Here is a 12,341-nt window from a genome sequence, read left to right as displayed (position 1 = left end):
CGCCCTCGACCTGCACTCTCGCGTTTTTTAGGGACAAAGCAGAGCTCCACGAGACAACAATTCCAGGAATGTATCAGTCTGACGTCAGAAACCCTGCGGACGTCAACATTGTGCGTTTTATCTCCTGTACTCTGACTGAGGCCTCCAGAGTCCCAAATATAAGTATTAAAATGATTAAAAAGTATATTTTGCATGACGTTCATCCACAGGATCAATCCAGGTTTGACTGAGGCCCGCGCTCTCAGAATGCTCTTGTTTCATTTCATTTAAAATGCATCAAACGACTCACTGGTGCACCTGTCCATTGCTCTGGTTCCTGTTCTGAGTTTGAACAATCGTTTTTGAAAAATAATATGTAATTTTCATACGGCTAATAACCGTCTTAGAAAACACCACTGCCAACTGTTTTTATTCCGGTTGCAGAATCCCGTCACTCAGTGAGGACCAAGTAAATACTTAAGGACACAATTAAACTTTATTTAAAACATGAAACTAATATGTTGTATGTAGGTGATTATTTTTTCTTCTTACAAGCGAAGATGAAAAATGGAAGGAGAAAAAAAAAACAACAACAACCAGATCATGCTCGTTTCCAATAATGCATAATTAGACGTTAACTCTAAACAGTGCTGATGATCAGTGATGGGTTTCAGTTCAAAACCAACTGTGTGTGTGTGTGTGTGTGTGTGTGTGTGTGTGTGTGTGTGTGTGTGTGTGTGTGTGTGTGTGTGTGTGTGTGTGTGTGTGTGTGTGTGTGTGTGTGTGTGTGTGTGTGTGTGTGTGTGTGTCCTCAGATCTCAAACTACTCATATTTTTCTTTACACAAACTCATTTGGTCAAATATAAAACAAGAGATTTTATATTATTTTTATGAAGCCGACAGAAAATTCCCTCATAATTTTTTTCCAGGCTCTGATGTAAACTCTGATGTAAAGTATATAAAAAAAGAACGTGTGAAGTAACTAAGGCAGCTTCGACAGGACAGGACAGGACAGGACAGGGCACACCTATCCCCAAACTAACCCTTTGTCTTGGACAAGTCTGGGAGACAAGGATGGAGAGAAGACGGGCTGCGTTCACCTCCTCCCGTCCCATGAAGATATTTGTTGATATTTGTAGACGAACAGAGAAAGATGCGAGACAGCAGAGTAGAAAAACTAAAGGTTTGTCTCTTCACTTCCAAGAAATTGTCTCTTCTTTTTAGAAGCAGAGGAGGAAGAGATCTTTGCACCGTCACCTCCTGCAATCAGGTTTTCTGTGTGGAGTAGTAGTAGTAGTAGTAGTAGTAGTAATAGTGGTGGTGGTAGTAGGAGTAGAAATAGAAATAAACAGGATGGTGAAGGAGGTTTGGGGAGGACCTACTTCGCATCCTTTTCTTTTCATTCTCATCTCAACAAAGAGTCTGTTAGCTCAAAGCTTCCACCGTTACGCAAAAACAGCTTCCTGGGCGCATCCCAGCGGCCGCAGTACAGTGACAGCGGTGGCCTCAGTCGTGGCCTCAGTCAGTGGGGACGGGGATAACGCAGATGTGCAGGAAGTTGTCGGGGTGACTGAGGTGTTCGCTGAGCCACTGAAGAGGAGTCTCCAGCAGCGGCTCGATGCCATGGATCACAGCCTGGTTACGCTTCTGCTCACCTGCAGAGAGACAGAGAAAGACAGGAAATAACTACAGATTATTGAAACAATTATTATCCGATTACTAAATAAATCGTCAATCGAATAATCGGTTTGAAGCTTTTTTGGCTTTCGGAGCCTCAGTGACGCTGACTCAGTGGAACTTGTTAAACAGACAGCTCCAGCGTACCTGTGTACTGCGTATGTGTGCCTCTGTTTTTAAAGTTTGGCGTTCCTGAGACTTATTTTAACAATCGGGAGTCACATAAACTTGACGTGTCATAGAAACATGTCATGCATTAATGCCTTTAAACGCCGTTGATGCGTTAACGTTTGACAGCACTATTTTTCATGATTAAAACAAGATTTCTGATTGTTTTAGCTTCTTAAATGTGAATATTTTCTTTGCTCCACATAACAGAGAAATCATTAAAATTTGGTTTGTGAACAAAAACAAGACATTCGAGAACATCATCATTTCCAGTTTTGACAAACACATCAACACACAATTAACCTTTTCTGACATTTTATGGACCAAAATAATTGACAGATTAACCGATTACAAAAATAATCGATATTTGCAGCTCTACAACAAATGTTTAAATAATCTCCCAAAACCCCAATGTTCACGGCGGTCACTTATTCCAAAAATGCAAATATTACACACACAATATTACACTATTCCTGCAAAGATATTTACTTCACCTGCACACCCATAAACATTGCAACAATACTTATCATTAACCTCACTATTAGCGTTTCCTGTGCTTTGGTGTTGCAATTGTCCTCCACTTACACAGCAAAAGACTTATTTTCTTTTTGATGGATTGAAAGTGAACCTATGCCGTCTGCTGGGCCAAGTGGCAATTACTTCAGGTGGTCTAATGCGCAAACAGGTTTTCATGGTTCAAGTTTGAACTCCCACAGCCCCAGGATTCGAATTTCAGATCAAAAGTGATAGGCCTAATTTTAATAAAATGGACTTAACAAAGCCTTCTTGAATGAACATATACACACTACACTATCTTTCAAAAGTCTGGGTTCATTTAGAAATGTCCTTATTTTTGAGGGAAAAGCACTTTTTTCCAATGAATATAACATTAAATGAATCAGATATAAACTCTATACATTGTTAATGTGGTAAACGACTATTCTAGCTGCAAATGGTTTTTAATAGAATATGTACATAGGTGTATGGAGGCCGATTTCCAGTGTTCTAATGGTCCATTGTGTTTGCTAATGGTGTTAGAAGGCTATTGGATGATGGAACACCCTTGAAAACCCTTGTGCAATGATGTTAGCACAGCTGAAAACAGTTTTGCTGGTTCTTTGACGAAAGGGCAAAATAAATATTTTGAATAGAAATCATTATTTCTAATCTTGTCGATGTCTTGACTATATTTTCTATTCATTCCGCAACTCTTTTGATGACTAAAAGTGTGACTTTTAATGGAAAACACAACAAAAATTATATAGGTGACCCAAAACTTTTTCAACGGTAGTTCAAGAAGCAGAAAATGGAAGATAAAAACAGATTCCCCTCTTCGGGGAAGAGGACATAAGAGAAAACAAGGGAGTACAAAAATTGAAAAGACAAAAACACAGAGGCCGATGATGAAAAGGAGGAATGTGCTGAAAAATAAGAGTGAGTGTTGGAGACACGGATGAGATGAGTATGTTTAAAAACAGCAGAGAGAACAAAAGAAAAAGAGAGTGAGGAGGAAAATCAGTGGAAGATGTGGTAAAGAAAACAAAGTCAGAAAAAAAACTGATGAAGAGAAGGAAAAAAAAAACAATGGTGGAGAAAAAGAGAAGAAAATCTGAGGTGAGAGAGACCACATCAGAGAATCGTGTGATACCACGGGTGTGGTGGGTGAGCGAGAGTGAAGAGAGAAAGTATGTGTTCAACTCTGAAGTGACAGTTGATTATTTAAGCGTTTTGTCGTTGAGAGGATTCGAATTTCACCCTCTCACTCTGACGCTTCACAGTTTCACTCTTTCTCTCTCTGACCTGATGGCCCCTTCAGTTTGAGCCCGTTGACAAAAGGTTGTGACCACAAATCATCCGTTAATACATGCAGTGACTTTGGGTCATGTGAGTGTCAGCAGGTTTCTGATTTGAATTGGTTTTTTTTAATGACATAACCATGAATGTGATTATCGTTTTTAGGATAACTTTTCTCTTTTTGACTTTACCTGTCTGTCACACGAAACATGGATATAAAATGGTTTAAACATAGACACCAATACTGCCAGATGAAAGAAAACTAGGTGGAACAGCACCTATTAAATGCTGGAAAGTCTCTTTGCACAAAAGCGAAACTTGGCTGCAAACAGCACAGATTATGAACTCCCCACGACAGAACTCTCTTCTCTCTCCCTTTGAGCAGTTAACTAAAGCGATCAGTTCATCTGATGCATCTGTTATTCCCTTAATTACAGCACTAAAGGTCTTCTACACAAAGATTGAGACCACGGAGTGAAAACAATGAAAAGTGCGCTCTTGAGACTCTGTCAACACGTTTTACTAAGATCTACTCTGATCCCCTGTATTTCATCACGACTGTACTCGATCCTCGTCATTAAGATCATTATGCATGTGTCATATATGGACGTGTGGATATAACTCCGCATAGAGAAATTATCCATTCTGCGTTGGATCACATGGTTTTACATGCCATTTTGTATACATTATACAATCAACACTATGTGGGCAGGCTAAGTGAAGTTTGTCCATATCTACACGGTAAATTAAGAAATGGTAAAGTAAAGTAATAAGTAGTTATGTTACTTTTCAAATCCAGTAACTAGTAAAGTAGTCTCATTACAATTTACAGCAGTAACTAGTAACTAATTACTTTTTTTGAGTAACTACCCCAACACTGCCTCTTGACTATTTTCAATCCGATAAAACAGTTTAAAATGTCAAAATAAAAGAAATGATGACATGACAATTTCAAGACGATCACGTAAATAGGAAACCACACATTTTTTATTGTAGACTATGAGTCTACTCTTTGCATGTAACCCACAAAAAAGCTGGGACAGTTTAATGAATGTAGCTGATTGTGCAGCATTGAAAGGTCACAGAGTGGTCCTGTTGCACATATATGTTAGTTATGGAGGTCTACTTACATATATTAAATTGTTTTTATGGTCAAAAACCTCCTAGTTGCTGTAAACTAGCCGATTGAAATCCTCTTTTCTGACAGTGTTTTTCAGCCGCGATGTTTCAGAGTGAACTTTCACCCCCAGAAGACAGAGTCTTGTGATTGGCCAGTACTATCCAGCAAATCCGTTCTCAGAAGCGCAGCGCCACCCTCTGGAATGGCGGATGCACTGCTCCTCATTATCAAAACATTGTTTTAACAGTGTTTAAAAATAGCTTCTTCACGACTCCCCGCCGCAGTCCAATTTATGACTTTAAACCGGAGTCAGACCCAGAGTCAGAAGACACTGTCGCTCGTGAAACACCTCCACAACGGACGTTATTCTTCTTCTGCGGTTCAATGTACGCAACCGGATGTGCCCGGACTACCGCCCTGAGCAGGACGATCGGCTGTTCAGGAGAACCGCTGCTTACGTAACTATTACGGGATTTTCAGTGATCTCGTTGAGCCCCGAGATTACAATAAAACACATCGTTCTCAGCAATGGCTGAACTGTTTGTTTCGAACCGTCAGGCTTCATAAACAAGGTAATGACGCAGATACACACCAAAAAAAACAGCGATAATAGGAACTTCCGGTCTAGTTCCGCTTTAAAGATCTGAATAAGATTTAATGAAGCCTTGGATGGATTACTTTTTATGCAGCAAATAAGCTTTTTTAGCCCCTATCCCAATGTGATCTTTTTACTATTATTTCCCAATATAACAGTAACACATTTAATCAAATGTATCACTTTCAGTAAAATAAGTAATATTTCTGATGCAAGTTTACACAAGTCTACTTGTAGAGGAAGAGGGAGGGCGGGGTTGCAGCTAAACCACCACTTGATTAATGTGAAATTTTTTTGCTGAACAGTGGTTTGATACAAACTTCCGTTAGAGCCATGTTCGCCTGCTTTGGTCCCTGCTAAAGTGTGTGTGTGGGGGGTGTGTGTGTGTGTATGTGTGTGTGTGTGTGTGTGAACTATTTAAATATAGCTAATCATTATCAAACACAGGTAATGTGAAATAGATGTCACTCTGAGTCTGCCCAAAATAAAGCCCTGCTACAGTCTCCAGCTGAGCGACATGAGGCTCTGCAGCTTGAGATCCAAATGATCCCTTAAAAACAACAAACAAACTAAGACTGTTTGTTCTGATCTGATACTTGAGATCAGGATCAGGACTTTCCCTCCGTGAAAAACACAGTACATACCAGGTGGTCGTCTTTGTTTTGGATATGGAATAAATCATTTTCAACCCCAAAAAAAGCACCACCCCATTGGTTAAGATATGAAAGCAAAACTTGCAGGGATCAGTATAAATGCAGACAAGTGACAAATACTGTTCAATAATTTAACAAAAAGGATGCAGTTTTCTCACAATATTTCACATCGCTGAGCTTAACATCTAAATTCCTGTACATACATTTATAAATTTTTCTGATAACAGTTTCCACAAGTCTGAACTGATATGTTTAAATTGTTTTAATAAAAAGAAGCGGCCGGAACTCTAGTCAACGGCAAGTTTAAACAAAACTGATGTCATCAGTTTACATTTCGCTCCAGTTTCACTGAAAACAAGTCATAACTTACGATATGCTCACCTGTTCAGTGACAACAATTTAATCTTGCCTCCACACTCATTCATGTTTCAAGAAAAACAGAAACTGTGCACATGAAAAGAGCAAATACAGCTGTTTCCAGTGTGTCTGGCATTAGAGAGAGAGGACACATGCTTTAAAGTCTACATATTATATCCTATTTCTACAAGTTAAGCCCAATTTATATCTCTGCGTAAAGTGCTCTACGTAGGTTACGCAAGGGCTGCGATTGGTCCTCAGGACAGGCCGAGCTAACGCTGCTCTGTGCCTGCCCACAGTGCACACCGAGCGTCCACAGAGGCGGAGCTGATCACCGCCGACAATGTCGCTGCCAAACTATAAATATGTCATATCGTAATACACACAGCACATGTTTAGACTCTAAATGGCCAATTTCTCACCTCAAATTATCTTAAAACTGCGTTCCGTGACAAAGAAAAGGGAGGAACGGCCACTGTTTCAACAACAACAGTCTTTCTCTCTCGGACGCCTTTGCTCACTGTAGTTAAAAGCACAACAACCTTGGGTAGCGACCCCGATTGATAGGGGTGCGTATCCGTCACCATGACGGAGAAGTATGAAGGCTCGAGGGGTCTGTGGTGCAGCCAAGAATAGAACACTCCGTCGACTTCCGCTCTTCCAGATACTATTGCCCTCGCCTGCACTCTCACGTTTTTTAGGGACAAAGCTGAGCTCCACGAGACAACAATTCCAGGAATGTCTCATTGTGACGTAGCAATGAGTGAGGAAGTCAAAATCGCGTGTTTTATCTCCTGTACTTGGACTGAGGAGAACCACAAAAACATGACTGAGTCATCTTTTTTCACACTTTGCCTACTCATAGGGCCTCCAGAGTCCCAAATATAAGTATTACAATGATTAAAAAGTAGATTTAACATAATATGTCTCCTTTAAGGTCAAATTTTAAGGTCAAATAAATTAAGTATGCACGAGGTGCTGCTTTAAGTCAAGAGTGATCACACAGGTCACACGCAATCAGGACATCTGTGTAAGTGAGACAAAGAGACACACAAGAAAATGCCTCTTCCTGTCAATCACACTTGACCTGAGCTTGCACACGTGTTGCTCTCGTTCGCCCACCTCGTTCGTGACAATTTGGCTCCACGTAATATCAGGAGGACGGTTGAGGCACAGCATTAACTGTCGCTCTGAGAAGCGGCACCGCCCTACACCTGCTGACTGACTGGCAAACGGCATTGTGCAAAGCAATACTGTCGTACAAGCTGTGCAAGAAAGCGTGCTCCACAGAGGCCCTCTGAAGACTACACACGTGGCACTTCCACACAGGCTTCACTTTCTGAACCTGGAGACGACAAATGTTTTCATGTACAGTCTGAGGTTAGGCTGTGATTTTCTAACAGTAGATCAGATCAAAAAAAGTGGGAAAAAAAACCTAAAATTTTAAAAATAATTCAACAAGAAAAGGTGAAATATAATAAGAGAGCACCATGGATGCCGTCATATATATAAGCCGTCAAAATTGCATGTGCAAAGCATTTAAAAACCAAGAAGCATGCAAATATGTAATGTTTTCAACGCCAAATTTAGGAATATTGCTGCTGAATTAAAAATCTTAACACTGTTTGCTCTGCAGGTGTTCAGGTGAATTTCGAGGTCACAGGAGCATATTTCAGGCAATATGGATAAGTGAGGAGAAAAACCATGTTATTTAAAAAAACGGGAAATCATTTGGATGCTGTTGGATTGGGGACAACAAAAGTTCTCAGTTTAGTCAGAGCAGTCGAGGTGGTGCACTTTATTTGCATCGTTGGCTTTCTGCACAGAAACCACCGAGCCACAAGTTTGAATAAAGGAAACCAGCTACAATTAATCTGTACTGACTCGACTTCCTCTCGACTAAAGGAAAGTCGAGGAGCAGCTGAGTAGTTGTGCCTCAACTGCAAGAAGAGCGGCAGCTTTAATCTACGACAGGGGCGTCAAACTCAAATGACCTCTTGACCAGCTTCAAGAGCAAAAAGACAACTGTTCAGTCCTGTGTGGGCAACATGAGCTTAATATTCTCACACAATATTCCACCATCGTGACGTTGTAATTAAGCGATTCATGCTGATTTGGGGTCACTTAGAAATGTCTTTATTTTTGAAGGAAAATCACTTTTTTCTCAATGACTGTAACATTAAATGAATCAGAAATACACTCTATACATTGTTAATGTGGTAAACGACTATTCTAGCTGCTGGTTTTTAACGGAATATGTACATAGGTGTAAAGAGGCCCATTTCCAGTGTTCTAATGGTAAATTGTGTTTGCTAATGGAAGAAGGCTATTGGATGATTAGAAAACCCTTGAAAACCCTTGTGCAATGATGTTAGCACAGATGAAAACAGTTTTGCTGGTTCTTTGATGAAAGGGAAAAAATATTATTTTGAATAAAAATCATTGCTTCTAATCTTGTCAATGTCTTCACTATATTTTCTATTCATTTTGCAACTCTTTTGATGACTAAAAGTGTGACTTTTAATGGAAAACACAAAGAAAATTGTATTGGTGACCCCAAACAGTAGTGTATCTATATCAAAACCAGACAGAAATAAATCTAAAATGAAGTCAATAATAACATGGACAACTGTAATTAAAACACAACAAGCTTACTGTTTAACACTGAACACATGAGGCCCGTGAGTCACCTGTTGTGCACCTCTGGTCTACGATGTTCTTAAGATATCGTAGACTAAAGCGGAAATAGATTTTATTAGATGAGCCTTTTGTTCGGTGGCTAAAATCATTTTTTTAATTTCTTTTTTTATTTGTCCCTGCTGGCAGCCATGTTATCTTTGAGTGCAAGTGTCTGGGTCTCAGGATGGTTCATGGAAACGGCTGCATGCACAGCAAAGACAGTGACAACATCTCATTCAACCACACACATACAAAACTGAAGTATCCTTTTAACACACAAGACAGCAATAGTGAAAACACACTTTCTCCTGCTCTGACACACACACACATTCCATTTCTGGGTGGTGGGTGCATCATCTCATCTCTATCAATGAGTCTTGCCTGACAACAGGCCTGGTGAGATGGGTGGAGTAGGTAGGTTGTCACAATCTCACTATGAGAAATAGGGGAAATTTACAATGGGCCACGCCCCCAAACACACACACACACACACACACACACACACACTCTCTCTCTCAACTGTACACACTCAGGTTAAATACAAATCACGGTCGATCACGTCTATTGTTCAGTCGCACATGTGCAGTCTCATGCTCAAAAAGCCTGGATGACTCGTACGGTCAGTAACTGTGCGTGGCTCATCGTGTTTTGGTCATTGTCAGTGTGAATTCCAATAAACACGTTGTTAACAGCTGCAGCATCACAACAGCTGACGCTTGTTAAGCTACAAAGTTGAGACAGAAGGAAAAAATAAGGCCCCTTAAGCATGATCTCAGAAGACAGAAAGAGGAATGGAGCTTTTTGTGACCTTTTCATCTTTTAAGGCACTCGTATACTCACTTTCTTCGAACAAACTGCTTTGTGAGCTGGAAGCGAAATGTTAAACAACTGAGTGGTGGTGAGAGAAAGTGTAGTGTTTCCTGTACATTTGCACTTCCTGTCAAACACACTAATCACTATAAGGTTAGGGTCGGTAAGTCAAGAAAAGCTAGAAATGGCAGACTTTACACGAGACCTGCAACAATTAATCGATTACTAAATGAATCAACTACTTTGGTAACTGATTAATCCGTTTGAGTGTTTCACTCATTGTCTAATTTCTAATTTTCTTAAATGTAAATATGTTCTGATTTTTGGTAAAATACAATCCACATTTTCTGACATTTTTATGTACCAATTTGACGGAGCTTCCTCAGCCAAGTCTTTCAACGCCATTATTGGATAGCCATCGCTCAAGACAAGCTGACTGAAGGTAGGCAGGTTAGCTAGTGACAGACGTGGCCTGAATGAAAATGACTGATCTTGTTTATCACGGTATTTCTAGGGCTACAGACACCAGGTTTTTTCCCTTCTTTCTTTTTATTTTAAGTAGACATATTATACCATATTTTTCCAAGTTAAGCTAGTTCCATGGTGTCCTAATGAACATGTCTGTGACATGCTTTGGTCAAAATACCTTAAGGATGAATCACAATAGCAGTTCAATCACCCTGCCTGCCAGAACGCTAGCTTTTGAGTGCCTGTCTCTTTAAATGCAAATGAGACACAGGAAACTACATCAGCGTCACTGAGGCTCCGGCAGCTAACAGCAGTTAGCATTTGGAAAAGCCATCATTTGACGACTCGAGCAGGCACATTGCCGTCATATATAAAATGTATCCACTGGACACGTAAATCCTCTGAAGCTGGAAGTTTGTGTAGAACTCTGTGCTGCACTGTGCAGCCAAGAATAGAACACTCCACAGACTTCCGCTCTTCCAGATACTATTGCCCTCGCCTGCACTCTCGTGTTTTTCAGGGACAAAGTGGAGCTCCACAAGACAACAATTCAAGGAATGTCTCATTGTAACGTAGCAATGAGTGCGGAAGTCAACATTGCGTGTTTTATCTCCTGTACTTAGACTGAGGAGGACCACAAAAACATGATTGAGTCATCTTTTTTCACACTTTGCCTACTCATAGGGCCTCAAGAGTCCCAAGTATTAAAATGATAACAAAGTTGATTTTGCATAATATGTCCCCTTTAATGACGTCTATCAGGACATGCAGCGGATACCAACAAATAAGATTAAAAGTGTTTCAGAAATAAATGACAGAGCTTTAATAACCGGTTTGCTTTGGAAGGCAGTCCTAACTGAAACTGGACTAATTTAGCCACTGACATAAGCGCTAACACACAGATACACACACCCTGTGGTTGAGTGGTGCACGAATGCTGGCCAAGACGACATGTTTTGTCAGCCGAGCAAAGCCCAACCACGATTTAGGAAAACCACAATGCGGCATGCTCCTCACAGCCAAACACACAGTCTGAGTGCATGACTGGCAGCTGGTCACACAGACTGACTGGTCGTAATCAGCTGTCGACTGACTGGACAAAAACAGCCACTGGCTTCCTATTGAATGTTTGAGTGGTAAAAGTTGTTATTCAATAAATACTATAAACTGTCACAACAGCAAGAATTGCCAAGAATGCATCATCACATTTCTTGACTTGGTCCACCCAACAGTGCCAACACCAAAATAGGTTCAAGCTGCAATTATTCAGAACAATGGAAAAACAAAGCAAATCTCACAACTGCATATGCAAACTAGTGTTTGCACAGATGTTACACATGACTGTGGAGAAGACTAAAACAATAACACCTCAGGAAGGCTTCCTGTGTAAATCACAAACATTACTGATAGTGACGGAACATACAGATGCAACTTTTTAATCTAATCTTTAAAAACACTTGAACTGTGAGACTAATTGCAAGATAACACTTTATCATACATTTGATATTGAATCTATATTTACATCAATCTAATCTGGACATTTTATATATCTATATATTATATTATTTATATATATATATATACATATATATATATATATATATATACACACATGTGAATATATACGTATATCTATATATATATATTTATAGATATACGTATATCTATATATATATCCTGAAAAAGTACTATAACAACAACAAAAACAAAAACAACCGAACAAAAGCTTAAAAATAAAAGCAAACACACCTGGAAGAAATCTGACAAATGATCATTGTGATACTCATGGCTATGAATATATCTCAGTGTATAAAAATGTAGTTCCTCAGAAGGGCACCAAACAACTTCTGTGTCTTTGTCAGTTCATTTTTCACTGAAGTAAAGACAAAGCAGTCAGGAGATGTACTTTTCCTCAGAGCTGCTGTTGTTAATATTAAGCAGCCCTGCTGTGAAAAACACGTCTGTCATGTTTTGAATACAGAATAAGGCATGTCCTTTGTCCCATAACCTTGAGTCATCTCAAATCAAGACGAAGAGAAA

At 39.8% G+C, this 12,341-nt stretch overlaps 1 protein-coding gene across 3 annotated transcripts in view; it reads right to left on the bottom strand.

Moving 5' to 3' along the window:
* Window positions 1–525: 525 nt before the first annotated feature.
* Window positions 526–12,341, bottom strand: part of atg5 (ATG5 autophagy related 5 homolog) — a 33,793-nt gene continuing 21,977 nt past the window's right edge. For all 3 annotated transcript variants that reach the window (XM_083893537.1, XM_083893539.1, XM_083893538.1), the window contains exon 8: window positions 526–1,635. In XM_083893537.1, coding sequence (XP_083749663.1) covers window positions 1,499–1,635 — 137 coding nt within the window. In that variant the 3' untranslated portion in view covers window positions 526–1,498. The remainder of the gene's footprint in view (window positions 1,636–12,341) is intronic.

Source organism: Microchirus variegatus, assembly GCF_963457635.1.
Source record: "Microchirus variegatus genome assembly, chromosome: 1".
Lineage (NCBI taxonomy): Eukaryota > Metazoa > Chordata > Actinopteri > Pleuronectiformes > Soleidae > Microchirus > Microchirus variegatus.
This window is presented reverse-complemented; position numbering and strand designations above follow the sequence as displayed.